This window comes from Acinonyx jubatus, chromosome C1 (genome assembly GCF_027475565.1).
Source record: "Acinonyx jubatus isolate Ajub_Pintada_27869175 chromosome C1, VMU_Ajub_asm_v1.0, whole genome shotgun sequence".
In the NCBI taxonomy this organism is placed as follows: Eukaryota; Metazoa; Chordata; class Mammalia; order Carnivora; family Felidae; genus Acinonyx; species Acinonyx jubatus.
In genome coordinates, this window is record NC_069381.1 from 47,098,444 (window position 1) to 47,119,981 (window position 21,538).

Sequence of the window (21,538 nt, forward strand, 5' to 3'; positions counted from 1 at the left end):
ATAAAACAAATAAAACGAAACAAAACACACCCGTCTGGCTGCAGTATAGAGGATGGAGGGCGACCTACTGGAAGCAGAGAGACTACTTTTGAGAATGGAAGGTGTTCTTTTAGAATTCACTTTTCCCAGGCTTGGCCATGATGGAGAAGGCAGAGAACCATCTTGAAGCAACATTTCTGTAAGGTCCATTTCTTCCGTCTGGATAACAAGATTAATAATCCCGTAGCTTCATCTACGGGGTTGCATCGGGGTACAGTGTGGTGCAGAATCTACGAGCACAGGATTTCTTGTGCTTTTAATTTCGAGTTGTTTTCTCTACGTGGAGGTGGCACAGGAAAGGACACAAGGGGATGGGTGCAAATGTTTGAGCACCGCCCTCCCCCCAGCGCGCACGGAGAAAAACACTCAGGCCGCAGAGCGGTAAAACCGCAAAAGCCTTACGATGATCCAGCCAGGATTCCCGTGAGCTGTGGTCCAGGAGCACTGGCAATGGGAAGATTGTGATCTCTCAATCTGGCCTTGACTGGGTCTGCGATGTGGACGCACCACTTCTCACCTCTGGGTATCGGTTCTCCCGGCCAAAAATGAGGAAGTGGTGTTACATGGCTCCTTAGGTCCTTTCCAGCTCTGAGCCCCCTAACGTGGACAGCTTGGTGAGCTGATTTTAGAATCCTGTGGATCTCAGCCTGAATGCTGCGTCCGTCACTTCTGGCGGCATGACCCTGCATAAGTTACTTCAACACTCTAAGGCTAAGGTTAAAATGGGGATAATAAGACCTCTTGCAGGGTCGTTGTGGGGATTAAATGTGATACTAACAAAGTATTTAGCACTGTATCCATCCAGACATGCAGGGATGCCATTATCAGCAAATACCTTCACACAGAAAAAAATGGCTAACCCGGAGAGGCCATGAAACAAGGAAACTCAGCCGTAGATCACATATTGTCAAGGAACTGGACAGCTGAATGTTTCACAATGTTTACAAATTCAGCGCTCTGAGATGTTTTCTGACCGCGATGCCGGCAACGTTACAGGGCTGAGATCATCGTGCTCATCCACTGTGACAGAGCGCCCTCTGGTGGTCTCAGAGTTAACATTTTCATTAAGATGATCGAAGAACAAATGTAGCTGTGTGGATTTATAAAGCAAACAGCAAGGGTTTGGGGGTTCGTTAATCTTAGATAAAGTTAATATAGCTAATCTTAGATAAAGCTAGTAAAGTACCATTAATTATATCACTTCTACTGGCAATTCTTTAGTCAACTTTTCCATAAAAGTCATGTTCCAGGCATTTATTAGATCTCGCAGTTCGGAAAGACAAAATTACATTTTAAATTAAAACATAAATTATATTGGACATTTGGATTGCACATAAAATCTTCCCAGTAGTTCTTTATGCCATGAAATTGAAAATAATTTGGCATCACTCAAAAGGATGCCAACTCAAAACTGGGGTTTTCTAGGGGTGGCCTTGCTACAAAATCGGCTGGGAGACTTTGGGCAAGGTGCTTTATTTCTGTGGACCTGTTGCCTCGTATTAGAACATAAGACTCTAAACCCGAACATTTCCAGGTCCTTTCCGGCTTGCAGATTCTTTGATTTGCGGGGGATACATTTTCCGTTTTCTTTTAATATTAGGGCTCTGGCTTCAAAGAAACTAGATGTCAACTTTTCTTTACGAATCGGAGGCCTCAGACAGTAGTTTAAGGCCCATCTTAAGATGCGTTTGTAACATTTTGTAAAATCAGCTCTAGCTATCTGTAGCAGAAATGGCTGGTCATTAATAAAGATTCATGTTCTCCTTCCGTAGGGTAGGGTTTTGTGCAGAAGCCTATTTGGCAGTCCTTATTAAATTTTTTTTTTTTAATTTTAGAGAAAGAGGGAGCGTGAGTGAGAAAGAGGGGCAGAGGGAGAGAGAGAGAGAGAGAGAGAGAGAGGAAATCTTCAGCAGATGGCATGGGGCTCGATCCCACAACCCTGGGGTCATGACCTGAGCTGAAATCAAGATCTGGATGCTTAACTGACTGAGGCACCCACGTGCCCCTAGCAGCCCCTCTTTGCATCCAGGTGGGACCGTATGACTAGTTTTTGATAAAGAAATCAGAGTGAAAAAGATGTGTGTCCTCCAAGCCAAGGTAGTTAAATACCAAGTGTGCGTTCCCCCATTCTTTCTCATTCCCCTTGTCCTCAAATAGATGACACTTGAGCCACGTGGAGTCATGAGAAACAGAGCCACCTGGGAAAGTACCCGGGTGCCTGAATTACCTGTTGGAGATGGGCTGCCCCGGAGAGCCACCCAATCAGAACACCTACAATGGACTTTGTGTGAGTGAGAAATAAACTTTTACTATGTTAAGACACTGAAAATTAGGGGTGGTTTGGCATAGCAGCTAGCGTTCATTATCTGAACTTACTCTCCAACTGCATGATGTTGAAATCTAATTGGGAGCATTGTATCAAAGCAAACTGATTCATCAAAGCAAGTTCTCCCTCTCTCTCTCTCTCTCTCTGTCTCTCTCTCTCTCTCTCTCTCTCTCTCTCTCTGGGGTGGAGGAGGGGTTAGGAGAGGGAGAGAGAATTAGTTTACTCAATGTTTGTTTCCTGATTAGGAAAATGGTTCTATTCTCAAAAAGGTCTTATCAAGATTTCCTTCGAACTTTGTTACACAAAATGAGTGCGAAGTAGACGATCTCTGGTTGTTCGGGTTGTGGATGGGTATAGACGCTACCATTACCTGCTGAGTCATACCTGTCAGGTGTTTTGGAACAAAACAAAGTTCACCAACTGCTGATCTGGATAAAATTAACTAAGCAGTGAAAGAGTCTTCTGAAACTTTCCAATTTGTCTGCATTTGGAAGTGACCTTGTTAACGGGGGAAGGTGGGAAAGGAATTATACCCAGTAACGGGTATCAGAGTTATTAATCATAAGTCTCGTTTTGATAGTGAGAAAAACGGACAAAAACAGGGTTTTTACTCAGCTGTATCTCTCTGCAAACACTGACAATATTTTATTTAAGCTAGCATCCTATGGGAAGATAATTGAGAATCAGTGATGTAGAAACACATCAGCAACAGTAGGAAAAACCATTACGGTACAAATAGGATTGTGGCACGACGCTGGTCCAGAACTATCCGCTGAGCGTGATGATGCTGGTCACAATCCGAAAATTACAGCAAATGTTTAATTAGCAAGCCTCCAGAACAGCTGTAGAGAGGAATGAACTTCCAATGAAATAAATGTCTTGCGGAATTAAAACTCTTAGGGTTTTATTGTACTTTGCCACCTAAATTATACCATTTAGGAGCCTGGAGTTTAAATTGGTTCTGTAAACAAGATGATAAATGTGGCTGTATTACTATGAGGAAAATTAGCTTATAGAAATTGAAGATTTTTCTTCAGATAGTAACAACATTGAAAGGGTACATAGATCTTGATCTGGCAGCTAAGCTTCTAGGAATCTAGTCAGAGAAATATTAAGTGTGCAAGAAAAATTATTTTTCGTAGAAAACTGGAAACCACCTAAAGTTCATCAATTAAAAACCTGGTTGAATAAACCGCGGCAAATCTGTACCATAGAATGCTAGGTACCTCTTGCAAAGAATGAATAGGTATTTATATGCTGGTGGAGGAAGGAGTCCTCAGTGCAAGGATAGAAATTGAGGCTATATTATACGATCCTGTTGGTCCTTGTTGTTTTTCAAACTGATAGCGTAACTGAGGCCAAGGGTGCAAGATCATCTGGTTCTGGGGACCCCAAACAGACCAGGCTCCGCCACTCCTTGCTGACAAAACCCAAAGGCAGAGAGAGAGTGATGGCAAAACAAGAAAGGAAGTTATTTCTCCGGGTCCAACACCGGGAAGACAGTGGACCGAAGTCACAGAGATCGTCTCCAAAGTGCTGAAAACACTTCCAGGTTTTTATTAGGAAAATGTGGGACAATGGTGGGTGGGTGGGTGCACACAGGTGGGCAGTAAAGATCAAGCCGGTCACTGTCCCCGGGTAAGTCATGAGGGCTCTTGCTGGTGTCAGGGCGGTATCTATTATTTGAGGTGGTAGGTTGCCTGCCGGGTCTTTTGCCTGAGTTAAGAGATAAGCTGCAAGAAGAACTTCATCAAGTAGAAAGCACAGACTGAGGTCAAAATGGAGAGAGTTGAAGTCCTCTTTCGAATCCCCACTGTCAAAACACTGTTTCATTTCTACGGAAGGGAAACGGACGATGGCCATGCCTTCTGTTAGCTACTTCCCGCTGCCCGGGATGATGTAGGGATTGTGGAACGGAAGACTTTGACCAGTAGGAGAACCTCATTTCTTGTGTCTCTCCTGAAAGAGACACTAGGGCATCTCCAAGCTTTCATGAACAGCGCAGGCTGTCATTTGACAAATGCAAAGACCAAAGCAACAACCGAAAAGAAAAAGAGTAAGAAATATAGCGGGGTATATTTCCATTTGGAAAAAAAAATCTAATGTCGCCAACCACTACAAGGATCTAGGGCTAGGACGTTTGTAGCAGTGATGTGTTTGTTTAAATCTTTCATGGCTCTATTACATTTTTGGAGTAATTTTGAATATATACGTAACATTCTGTTTTTTTTTTTTTTTTTAATTTTTTTTTTTAACGTTTATTTATTTTTGAGACGAGAGAGACAGAGCATGAACGGGGGAGGGTCAGAGAGAGGGAGACACAGAATCCGAAACAGGCTCCAGGCTCTGAGCTGTCAGCCCAGAGCCCGACGCGGGGCTCGAACTCACGGACCGCGAGATCATGACCTGAGCCGAAGTCGGCCGCTTAACCGACTGAGCCACCCAGGCGCCCCGCAACATTCTGTTTTAACGAGGGCACAGGCCCCTCTTTGGGCTACAGTCAAGACATCGAAGACCATTTGGTTTTGAAGGACTTGTTTTCAAATTTGTGCCGCTTCCTCATTTCGGAGGGTGAGTGTGTGCTGGGCAGCCGCTGTGTGTGTGGCTAAAGCCTCTACTTGTAATTCTACATCAGTAGAGGGGGCTCCCCGGACAAATAGGGCTGAGGGAGAAGACCGTCAAGAAGGCTTCCTTGCCTGGTGTCTAGCTTTTAACAATATCGCAGTTATGAATCACTGGCAAGTGGGAGGTGACTCATCTCGGGAGATACGTGCCTCCCCAAGTACACCATCCAATCCAGTCATCCATCCACTATTTTCACGAGTCCGCGGGTAACCCCATAAAGTGGGGATATGCTCTGGCTTTTAAGGAGTGAACCTGCCGTCCCAGGCACATAGAATCTGTCAAGGTGACAGGTGAGTTACACAGTTGTTGGGAGAGTCCATCCCATTGTCCAGCTGTTGAAATAATCCTAAACCCATGGAGGCCTTTTATTATACCCACAGAGTAACAGGCATGGAGACTCTCTACACATGGGCTTTTGTGGCAATTTCTCTGAAGAAATTACCCCAAGTTGTCTACCTTAGGCAAACAACAGTCAAAGACAATTAGAACTAGAATCTAATTCCGCAAAGGTGTGTGTTATTGAAACATAATTTTTCTCTCTAAAATCACCCCCATTTCCCTCAAAGATAGCCAAATTATGACTGATTTGTTTGTAAAAAACAAGTCCAGTTTTAAAAAATGTGGCCTAATTATTTACTTAAGCTCAGCAAGAATTGTGATTGACCATGTATGTTCTTTTAAAATCTGCTTTGCTGGAACTTTTCATAAGGAATTTCTGATCGGACTTTTTTTTTTTTTTAATTTTTTTTTAACGTTAATTTATTTTTGAGACAGAGAGAGACAGAGCATGAGCAGGGGAGGGTCAGAGAGAGAGGGGGACACAGAATCTGAAACGGGCTCCAGGCTCCGAGCTGTCAGCACAGAGCCCGACACGGGGCTTGAACTCACAGACCGCGAGATCATGACCTGAGCCGAAGTCGGCCGCCCAACCGACTGAGCCACCCAGGCGCCCCATGATCGGACTTTTAATAGGCTCTCAAGGCCAGAAGCCACGCCAAATGCTTGCCATCAGATTTGCCTGCAATGACTGTAGATTTGCGTGAATTCCTCTCCTCGAAATATGCTGAGGTCCCCCAAATATCCTGCGGTCCCTGCACCTGCTGGGAAGTGACATTTTTATTCACCTGCTAACGCTGCTGGGAACTCTGTAAGCAAGGTATTAGGCTGACATTCCCAGAGGCTCTGTTGGCTCCATAAAGTCCACCTTAGTTCCTTAAAGCTGTCTGGTCATGGCTGTCTGTGCATGCCTCTCTCAAATATGCCTTTCCAGTCAAAGCCTTGGTAATATAACCAGTGTTTCCAATGGTATCCTGTTACAAGATTCTTATTGAACTTATGGAAAGAATTATAACGGCCACGAAAGAAAGAATACTCACTAAGAGTTTCTGAATTCTAGAGGGCTCAGGTAAGGAGAAAAGTTAAGTATTTCATTTTGTTTACAAAGGGATCTTTTATCATATTGATGTAAATCATAGATATCTTAAAATAAAAATTTTTCCTAAAGCTGGACTCTGGGAGAGCAAAACTGGAGAACCAGCAATGTTTCAAACACAAGTCACAAAAACTACAGTCATCTTTCTCAGTCTATTCAGTCCCACGTTACTAATTCCTGTTCTGTTTGAATGTGGCTTTCCCGTTAGTTCTGGAAATTCTTACTCAGCTGAGTTTTACCATCTTAAAGATATCAGCAGCCTGTATTTGTCAAAAGCCCTTTTCGTGAATCTCCCTGAAGATGAAACATGTTTTGCAAGAGCCTCAGAACAAGAACTAGAAATGACAAAAGACTTAAAAACGGGCCTGGTTAAAGATGTGATGAGAGTTCACTGTAACGCACTTGACAGGGAAATCCACTTATGTTTGTGACACACAACATGTCAATAATTAGAGCGCCAAGTGACCTTAGATCTGGACATAGTGAAACCTTAGGGATTTCATAGAATTTCTAGAACAGTTATAGCATTCGCCCATACAATTTAACCCAGGTAGGGTTATCATCATTTAACAATGCTTCCATGTAACTTAACATACAAAATAAAGAAGCCTGATTTGTCAAAAAGACTCCATTTACAATTTAAATCTTGGGAACTTTGTTAAAAACCTCAGAAGGCTTTAAGCACATGCTTAAATAGGATTACAGATCATTACAAAACTCAATATTTAACTAAAGTGGCAATAAGAGATTCTTTTTTTTTTTAACATTTATTTATTTTTGAGATAGAGAGACAGAGCATGAACAGGGGAGGGGCAGAGAGAGAGGGAGACACAGAATGGGAAGCAGGCTCCAGGCTCTGAGCCATCAGCCCAGAGCCCGACGCGGGGCTTGAACTCACGGACCGCGAGATCGTGACCTGAGCTGAAAAGTTGGACGCTCAACGGACTGAGCCACCCAGGCGCCCCAATAAGAGATTCTAAAGACAAATACAGAACATTACACAGTTGTTAGCAGAACTTTGCTCTTTTAGTACGGAGAAGTTTTAACTTTTTAAAGTAATCAACAACATGATAAAGGCAACATAGAAACTTTGTTTTTTGAGGGGGGCGCCTGGGTGGCTTAGTTGGTTAAGCGTCTGGCTCTTGATTTTGGCTCAGGTCATGATCTCACGGTTCATGGGTTTGAGCTCCACATTGGGCTTGCACTAACAGTGTGGACCCTGCTTGGGATTCTCTCTTTCCCTCCCTCTCTCTCTCCCTCTCTCTCTCTCTCTCTTTCTGCCCCTTCCCCACTCTTGCATACCCTCGCATTCTCTCTCTCTCTCTCTCTCTCTCTCTCTCTCTCTCAAAATAAAATAAAATAAAAACTTAAAAAAAGAGAAAATTTGGTTTTCTGGGCAGATAAAGAAAAAAACTTTGTTTACAATTTCTTATCAAGAGTAGACCAATAATCTTTTTAACAAAGAGAAAAAGCAAATCCCAATCTTCAGTATATTTTAAAAAATCCATTCATATCAATCTTAGTCCTGACCACGTATAGAATTCTTTCCCAAAGATACCCCTTACAGACCTTCTACAATTTCCTTTTTCATTCATATTTTCTCCTAAGCTTTCTCTCTTCAAATAAACCAGTCTCATTTTAGGACAAAATTACTTTCTTTTCCACAAAAATGTATTCCCATTCCTCACGCCTTTCTTATCAAAAACGTGTCTTACTTTCCTTGCATACAAAGTTGCTCTATCATTTTCTAGCAGTCTTAATTACATTTATCAAAATTCCCACTCTTAGAAACCTTAGTTTCCAATGAAAACTAAGCAGTAGCCAACTGTGAACTGTCCATTACACCAGAATTCTTTAGATCAGAAGCTTACAAATGCATTTCATAATTTCTAGAAACATGTGCTTTTCCATAATAGAATCTTTCAATTAAAGCATAAAGCAGACCCCAGCATTTTTGGCTTCTCTATAATAAGAAGCCAATAGTAGATAAGTCGATATTTAGTAATTAATGTTTCAGTATTTGATCTTATTTGGCAAAGATTTAGATATCCAATGAGTTCAAACCAATTTATTACTTAACCTAGCAAAACTTCAAAGATTTAGGTTACCAAAGATGTCGAAAGCTATAAACCTTGGCATTCAACCTACTTGCTCTTAACAATTACCCATGAAAGCTTTATGAAACAGACAACATTAACTGTCCTTTTAAGTCCAACTGCAACAGATAACACATGAATTTAACTAATTCAGGTGGAAGTTGATTCTCTGAACTGTATCTGATGTTGCTAACTCCACAAGACACGCCCATCTTAATTAAACCACCAGACTTAAATTAGCTTTAATACCGATAGGTTACACCTGTGCCCAAAGTCAATCAACCTGTTACCCTACTGTCAATTTCACCTGGGCCTCCTGTGGGGAAATCTGAAATAGACAGTCTGAGGCCCTGGGCCCCTTCATGATGACTTGGGAGGCACTCTAGTTTGAACCTCATAAGGAGGTGGCGACAGCTTGGGGTGCTCTCGCTCCTCAATAGCGAGGGCAGGAAGAGCAGGAGCGATGGCACGGGAGGCACGGAGGATGGTAAAGGAGCTGGCTGTGTGAGAGGCTCAGGCAGTGGTGCAGACACAGGAGGAGGTGGATTCAAAGTGTGCACTAACACTCCTTGATCTCTGTCTCCTGTCTCTCCTCCTGCTTTTTCTCTGGTTGCTTTTCAGCCCTTTGCACCATTTATTCAACATACGTTCTAATCACTGTTTTGGGGGAGCAGAAGGCGTATTCCCCCATCTTCCTAGGTCAAAATTCAGAAAGGACACAAAATTCAGAAAAACACAGCTGTGACTGAATGAAGCCCAGAGTGCCTACATTTGCATTCGTTCTTCCCCAAAAGTCAGCTTCGCCCACTGAACCAAATGGCTTCCCAGACAAACTAAGAGAGCCAAAAGGAATCCCGTATTTGGAGGCAACCAAATGAGAGGAAGGAATCCCAGAGAGCTATTCAGTGGCCATCTTTCCTCTGAGCTTAACATCTATGGGCCACGCAGAATTAGAATAAAAAACCATCCTCTTAAGGGTGCCTGGGTGGCTCAGCTGGTTGAGTGTCGGACTCCCGATTTCAGCCCAGGTCATGATCTCACAGTTCCTGAGTTTGAGCCCTTCATCAGGCTCTTCACTGACATTGTAGCACCTGCTTGGGATTCTTTCTCTCCCCCTCTGCCCCTCTCCTGTCGTGCATGTGCCCTATCAAAACAAACTTAAAATGAAACAAAAACAAGCATCTTCTTAGTTTTATAACTAAAAGTAGACCAGTCAGCTAGTACTCTGCCTGGGGGTGGGAGAGGTGGGGTGGGGGTTGGGAGGGGATAGTTAGCATTCCCTATCTTGAACACACACAATTTCCAACAGAGATCTTCCCAAATGCATACCCTGGATTCCCGTTTACCTCACGATACCTTCACAAATTACAACACCCCCTGCCACAGCTCCAGCTACCTGAACAAATGGGTTATGAAAACCTGAAACAAATGGTTCAAAAGAACCCAACAGCAGGGATGCTGGTTTCCAGGGCGCGCACCTATGGGGGCGAACTTACCAGGAGCCAAATTTCTAGCACCTGCTTACTCTGCAACTTGTCGGTTTCTCTGCTTCCCCAAATGCAGTTAAGGCAGTGGACTGATGCAGTTCAGGGCAAGTCCTCAAAACATCATAAGGTGTCAGCAGCTTCACAGGACTTCCCGGTCCTCCCCATCCATCCGGGGCAGACTAACCACGAGTTGCTGACCCTGACCTATCATAGCCACGGGCTCAGTAAAGGAATGGTTGAGCCCAGGTGCACTGCCAGGCCCAAATGCAACCGTCAGGGGTCTCTAGAGTGGGGGCTGGACAAACTGAAAGTACAGCTTCTGGCTAGCTTGCCAAGAATTGCAACTGGGGCGCGGGGCGCAAGGGCACCTGGTTCTGGGGGTCCCCAACAGACCAGGCTTGGTCCCTCGCCACTGACAAAATCCAAAGGCAGAGAGACGAATGGTGGTAAAACAAGAAAATGTATTTCAGTGAGGCAACACCAAGTACCCAGTGGACTGAAGTCACAAAGATGGTCTCCAAAGTGCTGAAAATACTTAAGGTTTATATTGGGAAAATGTGGGACAATGGTGGGTGGATACAATCAGGTGGAGAGTAAAGGTCAAGTCCATCATTTTCTCCTGTTAAGTCACGTAGGGTTTTGCTGCTGTCTGGGCAGTCCCTTTTATCTGAGGGGGTAGTTTCAACCCCCATCAGGGGATGCTTTGCCTGCAGGGTCTTTTGCCTGAGTTAACAGTTAAGGTGGAGAGAACTTCATCAAGGAGAAAGTAAATAAATGGAGAGAACTTTAACAAGGAGAATGTAAATAAACATTAAAAAAAAAATCTTAAAAATGGAAGTCCTCTTTCAATAGAGTTTGTTTATGCTAGAAAAAAAGACTGGAAAGTTAAAGACCGTTAATGAATGAATTCTGGTTTTAAGATGAGATTTTTCTCACTTTATACCTTCTGTGTCCTTAGTTGTCTCCATGTGAATTACCTAACATCTTCACTTAAGACTCACCATTCTCTAAATATTTTCCACTCCTGTCTCCATACCTTTGCTAAGGTCACTTCTCTCTGGAACATCCTTCTCCAAACATCATTTAACCAAATCCTGCTGGGATGTTTAAAGGTGATTTCTTCCAAGAAATCAATCTCACCACTCACACTCTACAGAACTATTTCTTATTGCCTAAACACCTATTACCCTTGAAGTCTTTTACAGGCATTTATAATCAATTCCAGTTTGTATCCTCGCTGTTCATGTTGGTTTTATGTGTTTCCCATGTACTAGGTAATAAATAGGCTTCTTATGGGGGAAAAAAAAAATCAAAATTTACTCATCTTTGTGTCCCCTACAATGTTCAACATAATAGAAAATCAATGTTTGAATTAATGAGGCATAGTTTGCAATTCAATGTATATGATGTTAAAAATTGAGAAATACCAAATGATTCACCAGGTTTTTTTTTTTCAAAATTTTATTTATATAGAATCTTCAGAAGGTTTCCCTTTAATTTTTACCACAAGCTAAAATTTCAAAGCTTAAAATCAGGTATTTTATAATATGTCATTGTTAAGTACAGGGAGAAGAGTTCAACCATTTCGAGGAAGAGCTTTCTTAACTGTATAAACGTTAATATTTACAATATTCTTTAATACAGATTTAGACAACGTGGCATATGTAAATGTACAAAATAGTTTAAGTCATTATCTTTCATTACAGAACATTCCAAAATTCAAAGTAATAAAAGAAATTCATAAACACTAATAACATTTGGGGAAAACAGCAACAGGTTTATCAATAGAGTAAACTTATACATAATACACATTTTGCACATCAAATCCGCAAATTTAAAGATCTCTGATCAGTCTATTTAAATCATGCTGGAATCTAAATACTATTCTATAGTTCATAGCTGAAACAAATGTTCTGTGATAACCTATGAAACAGGAGTACAAACTATGAAATCACATTTAACATTCTTCTTAAATCCTCAAAGACTACTCTAGAAAACCTCAAAGACAGCACACAAGGCATTTTTCCCTGAAATTAAGGTTCTTATGAATATATTCATAAATATAGTCGAAGGAAGAAAATACAAACAACCCAGATATCCTAGGTTAATTTTACCTTCTCAGATTTAGTTTGGTATAGAGCAAGCATCTGGTATAATCATGGCTTCTCTGGGAAACTTTGACTTTCTCCTCATATTTAGGGAGCTAACATATTTATTCTCTGCCTTGTTCCAGAAGGAATTTAAGGTCGCTTAAAAGACTGAGCAAAGGCCAGAAAGCACAAATTACAGGGTAGATGGAAAAAACAAAACAAAACAGAGAAAATAGAGTTTGGAGGGAAAAGCATATATAAAACCATTTAAGGAAAGGTCAGGAATTAAAGTATATTATTCTCCACAGTGATTTTCTGGAAATATTGCAAAGTAGGGTATTAATTTGTAAGAAAACTAACTGCTGGTAAACTGGGGATATTGATCAAATTTATTAAATTTTGTATTAATCCTGATAGAGATGATGATAAAAATGTGCTTTTTCCTCTGTGCTTGGGTAAAGTAAGTTTTCCTGAATGCCATCACGTAGGACTCTGGACTTAAGTATCTGGCTACTGGTAGAGGAGAAAGTAGGTTAAAAGAGAAAAAAACAAAACAAAATTTAGTTGCCCTTCCTTAATTTCTACCGAGAAACCCAACAACTGGGGTGGAATGCATGTTGATGACGTGGGGATAGGCAGCCATAGGTCAGGGGGTCAGGTGTCCATAGGTCTCTGTCCACAGGCAAAGCCTCAATCCTGGGGTGGCCTGCCCACATCACTTCCCGCAGGCCCAACAGCGCCCCTTGTCGGCACCCAGAGAGACCAACGGAAGCAGGCAAACTGCACGGCAGGAGGCCTGCTCAGGTGGGCTTGCTGAGCCTGCAGTCTCCCTGCTGCCCACACGGCTGCCGAAGCTCTGACCCGCTTCCAGTCTGCACATTGCAGACCTCACCCCACTCCCGTGGGGCAGCACAGTTGTGGAGGGAAGGCGGGGGCAGCACGAGCTTCCACAAAACACGAACGGGTCTGTTTAGCTCTGCTCTTCAGGCCCGGTTTCAACAAATGCTAAACGAACCATCTTGTACCTCTGAGCTGAGAGGTAAGAAGTAGAGGGGGTGGGGATGAAGAGAAGGGCTTGAGGGAAATGAAGACATGAAAGGTGGTAGGATACGTGGCATGAGGTTCAAAACTATAGATTAAGGATCAGAACAAAAATATCTACGTGACAGCTAAAACTAATCACTGCCTCCTATCTTTTTTTTTGAAAGGATGATTGCTCCTAATCAACATTCCTAAGTTTTGGTCAGGTGAGTGAAGAATGAAGTGCAGATCTATAGATCTAAAGCCCCAGGAACTGCAGTGTTCTTGGCTGGGGTGAAGAAGCTGCCCCACGGTCGGTGAGACAGGCTTTCCAGGGAGAGGCCAATGACTACCGTCTTCCCAAGGATACTCTTCAGAATACAGGCAGGGCCACCTTACTACCTATTAGGCACCATGCCTCCAGCCCACAATACCTTTAAGGCCCATAAAATGTTTTAATTTCTTTTCAATTCAGAAGGAAAAAAAATCAATCCTTTAGATTGAGGACATGTTTATATACAATATCAGATTCATTCTATACAAATGCAATTATAATGAATTTATTTTTAATTTTTTATGGAAGAAGACATCCAAAGGCGGCAAAAGTGTCTAAGTCCTAATGTGGCTTTGAACGTAGTTCAAGGATAAAATAATGGAGGAGGAAGGAGAGTCTGATCTTGTCGATCTTATTCCACTGATTTTTCTTTTTTGAAAGCTACTTTGAGATTAGATTTTAAAGAGAACTAAGTCTAATACTGGCAAAGTACTACTGTCGATTTCCGCTAGCCAAGCAGGAAAAAGAAAAAAAAAAGTTCATTATTTTACTGTCATTGGGCAACTGTAAGAATCAAATCAGGACGAAGAGATCTGGATGTTTTCAGGTCCGGTCTCCACTCCTGTAAACATTACCAGAGGGAGGTTTTCCTTTGGGTCTCTGCCTCCTGAATTTCCTATATTACACTGCCCCTCAACAGACTTCCTCTGTGCTTCTCCAAGGCCCTGGCTCTGACTGCCCTCAGTAGCCCAAGTCGGCAGTGAATGTGGGCACCTGCAGTTGAAAAATGTTTTAAGAATATGATAAGAGCAAAAGGAAACAGGGAGAATGAACGGAGGAGGAGGGAGAGGAAAAAAACTACAGTAATGTTCCAAAATTACATGGTCCAAGAAAAAAAAGGGGGGGAAGAATATATACTAAAATGTTACCTGTGGTTTTCTAGATAACAGGATTTATATATTTTTGTTTTATTCATTTTGTTTTTAAAAAATATTTTATGATAAAACATACTCTATCATCAGAAAAAACACTCAGTAAATATTATTTAAAAAATTGTGTTCTCCAACTCTAAACTCTGAAGATTACCATCTTTGACTTGCTCACAGTATGGCTTAGGTTGGTAAATATGGTGAACTTGGCATGCAGAGGAACCGGATTTGAGAAAAGAACTGTTAACAATTTCAATTATTTTCCATCACCCGAATTCATCAATTTATACAGAAATATCAATCAAGAACTAATTAATACCACTTTCTAGGATCTGTTCCCAATGTACAATGGGAAAAATATGTCAAAAGGAAGAGTACAAAGGAAGCAATTACTATGTTTTACAGAATCGCAGACTTTGTGTGCTTGGAAGGATAAACTAAGTCATAAAACTCAGACCCGTGGATTATAGGTGAAGGGCCTGAGGTCCAGACAGATTATGTGATTTTATCACTGTCACAGAGCAAAACTGATAATAGAATTAGCATAAGTACTCAGGTTTCCTGATTTTTGGTCTATAGCTCTTATAAACCTCAGTCCCAAAAGTAACTGCCTTATACATTGTTTCATTGTTTATCCTAACTACCTATAGAGGAATACATTTAGACCTGCAGGGCTGTTAGGAAGGTCATTTAGACCTCAGTTACACAAGAATTTAGGCCCAGAGAAGGTCAACTGTAACCATCTCTCCACCCCCCACCTCCAAGTCACAAGGCTGAGCCAAGACCCAGGCCATCTACAACTGGCTCGCTGCTCTCTCAAATACTGCCATATTCTTCTGTAGCTAATGATTACAACCAAAAGAGATAAAAATACAGAATCACATCCAGATAAGACGTAATAAAACTATTATTAATAAGGATGCTTGGAGAATGGGTGTAAATCAGTTCTATAGCTAACAGAAATGAACTCAAATCTATTTGAGTAAACAGGCAGCATGATTGCTAATTTTACTTGAAAATGTACTTAAATGTAAATCACAACTTTAAGTTTTGTTGGAAGAACAAAGATGATGGAAGATGATGTAAATAAGGGCTTTCAGGTTCTCAGGTTCATGCATCTGAAAATAAATTATAAATGTTTTTAATTCTTTAGAGCAGGGGTTGGACGATAATGGCCAGCAACTCGTTTTCTGTGAGGCTCATGAGGTAATACGAATGGTTTTACATTTTTAAAGGGTTGTAAAAAAATACAAAGAAGAATGTCTGATAGAGACAGTATGTGGCCTACAAACCTAAGTTATTGTCTAAATGCCCCTTTACATAAAAAGTTTGCTGACTTAAGGGGCACCTGGGTGGCTTGGTTGGTCGAGCGTCCAACTTCAGCTCGGGTCATGAGCTCACGGTTTGTGGGTTCCAGCCCCGCATCAGGCTCTGTGCTGACAACTCAAGAGCCTGAAGCCTGCTTTGGATTGTGTGTCTCCTCTCTCTGCCCCTTCCCAACTTGTGCTCTGTCTCTGTCTTTCAAAAATAAAGAAATGTAAAAAAAAATTAAAAAATTAAAAAAATTAAAAAAAGAAAGTTTGCTAACTTATGTTCTACATTTAGAAAGTATATGAAACTGGGTTAGATATGTAATATACCCTGGAAGGCTTTTTTGTTTTTAAAATTAAATCTCTGATTTAATATTTAAGCAGTATTATAATTTGCCTCTTCTGAGAACAGGTAGTAGAAAAAAATCTAGTTTGAGGGTGAAGATTATTCATCTTCCAATTAAATGAGGTTTTATCACACACACTAACAGAAGTGGACATACAGTTGAAGCTAATTATTTCATGTATCTGAAATCCATACAAAATGTTTCAGATAGCTGAGAAAATGCCATATCCTGTAGTATTACTGCTATAAAATAAAATGGAAACAAATATCTATAATGGGAAAACTGGCAAGCTGATTCTCTCCTTTGGGTCTCTTATGCCTGCCCTGGCCTCCTATAGCATGTTGCTAGATTCATTAGACCACTAGTTCTCAACCATGTTATTAATTACCTCAGTGACCATCCATCCATGTCTCGTTTGCAACCATAACCAAATCTCACCAAAACACATGGAAAAAATGGAAGTGCTCCTAATGAGACACAGACATGAATTCCCAAAAGTGAAATGACTAGTTGGGGAAGAAATAAATATGACAGATACATGCCATTTATCGACCTGAATACAACAGTACAGCAGACAGCCCTTCAGAGTCTACTGCACCGCTTACTGGCCATGGTCGGACTGGAGCACAGCAGCAGACCCTGGTTCACACAACACTCTGATAAGCACTGTAGGAAAACAAGTCCATATCTCTTTGTCACATGATTTACGTGACCAAGTTGGATTCTGTGAACTAGAGACAAAATATTAAAGGTGTGCCACTATTAGCTAAATTACAGTAATTTCAAGGTTATTACTTTGAGAGTAGGATCTATTGTGTCCAGATTAGAATGCCTTACTTTAAAATAATTACATTAACAATTCCTTTGGACCCACAGCACAGTTCTCTTCGGCCACTCCGTTCTCTGGCTTGCTTTTGTAATTGGAAAGGAATAAATTTTCTATTTGAGTCAAGAATTCTTCGGCAATGAAGCAATTAGTCACGTTGCTCAGAGTTTTCCTCAGACACTCCAAGAGCTATTGGAGAGAAAAGTTTTATATTTAAAAAGGGTAAGAAGAGGGTTTGCAGTTTTAAATATTTAAAAAGGGTAAGAAGAGGGTTTGCACTACTATCGTTATTGTATCCCTTTCCAAATCTTTTTCTAATAAGCAAAAGAGAAACAGTCTCCTTAAATGTGGTTGAAGACAGTTTTGTGATCAATAATCACACACCCAGAGTGTAGGAAGTCACTGTTGAGAAATGCTTGAGCTTATTCCTTTATGACTTTATATGAGGAGACACACTTGAGATTTTAAGTGTGATTTTTTTACTTTGGACAAATTTGTGACTTTGTTTCTTTTTTTAGTAGTTACATTTACAAAGCAAAGTAATCCTGTAGAACGAAAATCTATGTACATACACGGACGCTACATCAGGATGGTAGATAGAGCTGTTTCCTGAGAAACACGCACATTAACCTTCCAACAGAACAAAAAGAAAGTTTTAATACAAGGGGGTAAAAATATTAAAAAGAAACTCAGTATGTTTTAGTGTTCTCTTCTTAAATTGCTACCAAAAAAAAAAAAAAAAAAAAAAAAAGACAGATGTTACCAGTCTATGGGTCTTTAACTCTTTATACCCATAGAAGCAAAACAAGAAGTAAAATAAAAATATTCAGGACTCTTTATTTCCTACCAGAAAGTTAAATAAAATGACACTTAAACTTAATTATTAGATTTACACTACCAATCTTAAAAACGAACAATTATTAAGGCTAAATGGAAACATGAGACTTTTGAATTTAATAAAATGAGAAAAATGTTCTCCATTGTATATAATAATAATCTGCTAGGAAATTTATCAGCCAACACTGACAAATTTATTCTAAACTAATATTACTTCTATATGCAAGTGTGGGCAACAAAATACGTTACTAATGTTCTCCTAGAAATTAATTTTAGATAGGAAACGGCAATAACAAAAATACACAGAAAATGTATCCACAAAGCATTAGGCATCATGGGAAACCACATCGAGATGAATAGCTTTAGAATCTGTGAACAATAGAACCAATTAAAATCAAGGCAGCTTACTTTCTGCAAACAAGTCAGGTCAGAATCCCGGCGGAAGATTTTATCCATAGGGACACTGCTGTTGGAAGAAATATGAAGACAAACTGATGAAACAAATACCACAAACGAATCTGTTTTCTCATAAACTGTCACTGACGCCATACATCATAATTTTATATTTAACTTGGGTTTTCTCTAAAACATCATTTAATGAGACGCGCTGCAGATGTGCGGCCACCTCAAACCACAGCACATACCTATGGGACAGTCGGTATTTTTCTATTATCCATCTTGCCTTTTCAAACACTAATCCCCACTGAGGTTCTTCTAGCATCTGCTGTACTTCAAATTTGTAAGGTAAACCTAGAAAAGCATAATGAAGCAGACTGTCATCAGCTATCGCTTCAATCCCCAATCTCCTTTTAATTACCAAGAATCCTCACAACCACAACCTGGCAGACCAGCTGAACAGCACTTTAAACATAGTGGGCATTCATTAAATATTTACTGCCTGGCTGAACCTGGCCCATCGAGCATATTAATGCTCAGCAATTAATAACAATAAAGAAGAGTACATGTACATTTGCATGACAATTCTATGTAAGGAACGGAGAAGCAGGATGATCACATAATTTACATCCAAATCAAGAGACTTTTTGAGTGAAAGGGGGCACTGTTAAAAACGGTGCCAGAACTACGGCTAAACAGACATTGAGGTAGGCAAATGAAGACAATTCCATCCTAGTGATTTTTATTTTCACACGGGTCATTGAGCTTACAGCAATGCTATAAGGCAGGTGCATTATTCCTACGTTAAAGATAAGGAAACGAAGGCCAGGACACGTGGAACGACCTGCTTAGGCTGGTGAAGTGGAAGAGCCTGGATTTTAAGCCCCAGCAGGTCTGCCTGGCTTCTGGGCCCACACTCACTTGACCTGCCTACAGGTACTAACCTAACCAGTCAGGGAATAGGATGAACTCTGGAAGGGCAGCAACTGCACTCCTGTCAAAATGGTCACGCTCAGTTCCAGAGACAGGAGCCCAAGGGGTGGATGCCATGTACATAGCCAGAAAGGCAAAAGACCAAAGGATGAGCCTACTTAGAAATTTTTCACATGGCCTTCCAGATCCCCCTGTAATTATATTTGCAGTATATTAAAAGAAAAGCTGAGTTGATCTGTTAGCAGAGGGCAACACCGTAAAATTAACTGTAGAACTTATACAATGCTTACTACATGGAATGCCACTTAAATGCACTAGCTGCCAGTACTGTCCTTTATTTATTTATTTTTGGATGACGACACAGAGCCACAGAGAGGTTAAATAACCTGTTCATCAGCATACACGTAATTACTAAGTAGAGCCAGGATCTGAACCCAGGCAGTCTGGCTCCAGTTTATGTTATTAACTTTACATTATACTGCCTCTCAACTGCGTTTTTGCCAATATTAAGACTTTTCAGGTAAATAAAATGCCAGCAAATCGAAAGGCATGAAAAAAAATGAAGGAAAACAAACATTATGATCGTCCTTCCTTACAATATAAGCATACTTTGTCAATATGCTCTAAAATGGTCTTTTTTCCCCCATTTTTTCCCACGTGGATTTTTTTTTTTTCATTTCTTAGTTCTCCTTTATTTCATTTCTTCCCTCCAAAAACTTAAGAATAAAGCATTTGACTAGTTTTATTGTGATATTTGCTTTATTGTGGTGGTCTGGAACGAAACCTGCAGTATCTCCGTGGTACGCCTGCCTGTAACTAACATGCACGCTGCCTGGCTCTAACTTTTCTGCACAATATAACCCTTGTGCCCAGAGGCCATGGTAACACAGTGGGGACCTGAATCTAGAAGGATATCACTAAAGGAAAGAGGGAGGCCGCACTATATGGTATGTAGACAGCAATTCTCTAGTTGAGGCTGCAAAGCTTTCCATCACACAGTTTCACATGGTTGTAAATTCGTTGCTATGAAAGATTCAAAGAAACGTGGGCAGAAAGAGGATGAAGTTGTTTTGGTTGAAAACTTACGGTAAGAGCCATCTGAGCTCATTTCATCACTTATAACTAGGCAGGTAATCTGGGAATAAGGTAAAGGATTGTTCTGATTATAAGGACTAACAATCATTCCAATGAACTTGGCACCGCCTCTGGAGAAGTAACTCTACAATTCAAAGAAAAGTAAAATTAGTCTTGACTACATAAATTTAAAAATCAGTATTTACCCATAGCAACATCTTAAATAACGAATGGAGAAAAAAGGAGCACCAAAGTGTGTAAAAACTTCACATCCAAACAGCAACTAAATGAAATATACTATATATCATTCCACACTCTAAATTTTTCAGGTCAAAATGTACTCAACCCAACCAGAAATGATCCTTAAAAATATGACCTGGCCTGAAAATCTGTATTTACCATGAATATGTCTACAAATTATTTTCACTACCCTTCAGCTATAATCTTTATCAACATGGTAATAATAGCTGCCTATAGCAAAAACATACACCTATTAAACATAAAATGTTGGAACAAAACAAAAGTTTATTTTTTCCAGAGATGCAAAATAGACTGCTTCTGGTTATTTCACTTGTACCCAGTCCCTGCACTAGTTGTTCCCATCAATTTTTAGAGGCTCTGGGAGTAATTATCACTGTCACTTAGATGGCTTGTCTGTACTAAATAGCTGATTTTCCAAATGTTTAAATAAGCATATATTACCCCTGTAATCAGAAAAAATGCAAAGTTATTTCAAAACTCCAGATGTAAATAATATTAGAAATTCAATACTTCGCTAGAAATGTTAGAAGTATATTTATAGAGGGCGCTTGGGTGGCCCAGTCAGTTAAGCGTCAGACTTCAGCTCAGGTCATGATCTCACAGTCTGTGAGTTCGAGCCCCGCGTCGGGCTCTGCGCTGACAGCTCAGAGCCTGGAGCCTGCTTCAGATTCTGTGTCTCCCTCTCTCTCTGCCCCTCCCCTGCTCATGCTCTGTCTCTCAAAAATGAATAAACGTTAAAAAAAAAAAAGTATATTTATATAATAGAAAGCAACGAGAGGAGAGAAAACGTGCATACATGCAAGACCTAGAGGCACACCTGGTATTTGGCTTGAGTGTCAATATCTCGTAAAGAAGGATTTGGATCAAAGGCAGGATGAGAATGATACCATCCAATTACACGATAGCCTCTCACAGCCAAGGTTTCTGAGGCCTGTGTTTGTGACACAGGATCCATCTCACACTGCAGTCCTGTACTCAGACTGTTACATGGTTCTGCTGCACAGACCTATAAAAGATTAATCCTTACATGGTTACACTGAATCCTGTTAATTCTATCACTTTAATGTTTTAGTTCTTTCATACATAGATGCAGAGGCTTTTTTTAGGCCATGTCTTTTATCCGACAGTATCACAGGCAGCCTTTAGCCTGCAAATGAATTACACTTCAAAAGTGATTCGATGTAGGAACTCAGAATCCACTTTTCCACTCAGACAAGGCCATAATAATTGTTAGTT

General features: G+C 40.6%; 1 protein-coding gene across 5 annotated transcripts in view; it reads right to left on the reverse strand.

The window, feature by feature from the left end:
- Positions 1-12,490: 12,490 nt before the first annotated feature.
- MYSM1 (Myb like, SWIRM and MPN domains 1) overlaps positions 12,491-21,538 on the reverse strand; it is a 37,919-nt gene continuing 28,871 nt past the window's right edge. For 3 of the 5 annotated variants that reach the window (XM_027059052.2, XM_027059053.2, XM_015072339.3), the window contains 5 exons: positions 21,120-21,308; positions 20,054-20,186; positions 18,283-18,388; positions 18,047-18,104; positions 12,491-16,990 (listed from right to left, as the gene is read on the reverse strand). In XM_027059052.2, the coding sequence (XP_026914853.1) occupies positions 16,823-16,990; positions 18,047-18,104; positions 18,283-18,388; positions 20,054-20,186; positions 21,120-21,308 (654 nt within the window). In that variant the 3' untranslated portion in view covers positions 12,491-16,822. The remainder of the gene's footprint in view (positions 16,991-18,046; positions 18,105-18,282; positions 18,389-20,053; positions 20,187-21,119; positions 21,309-21,538) is intronic. The other 2 variants (XM_027059050.2, XM_027059051.2) reach the window with 2 other exon arrangements.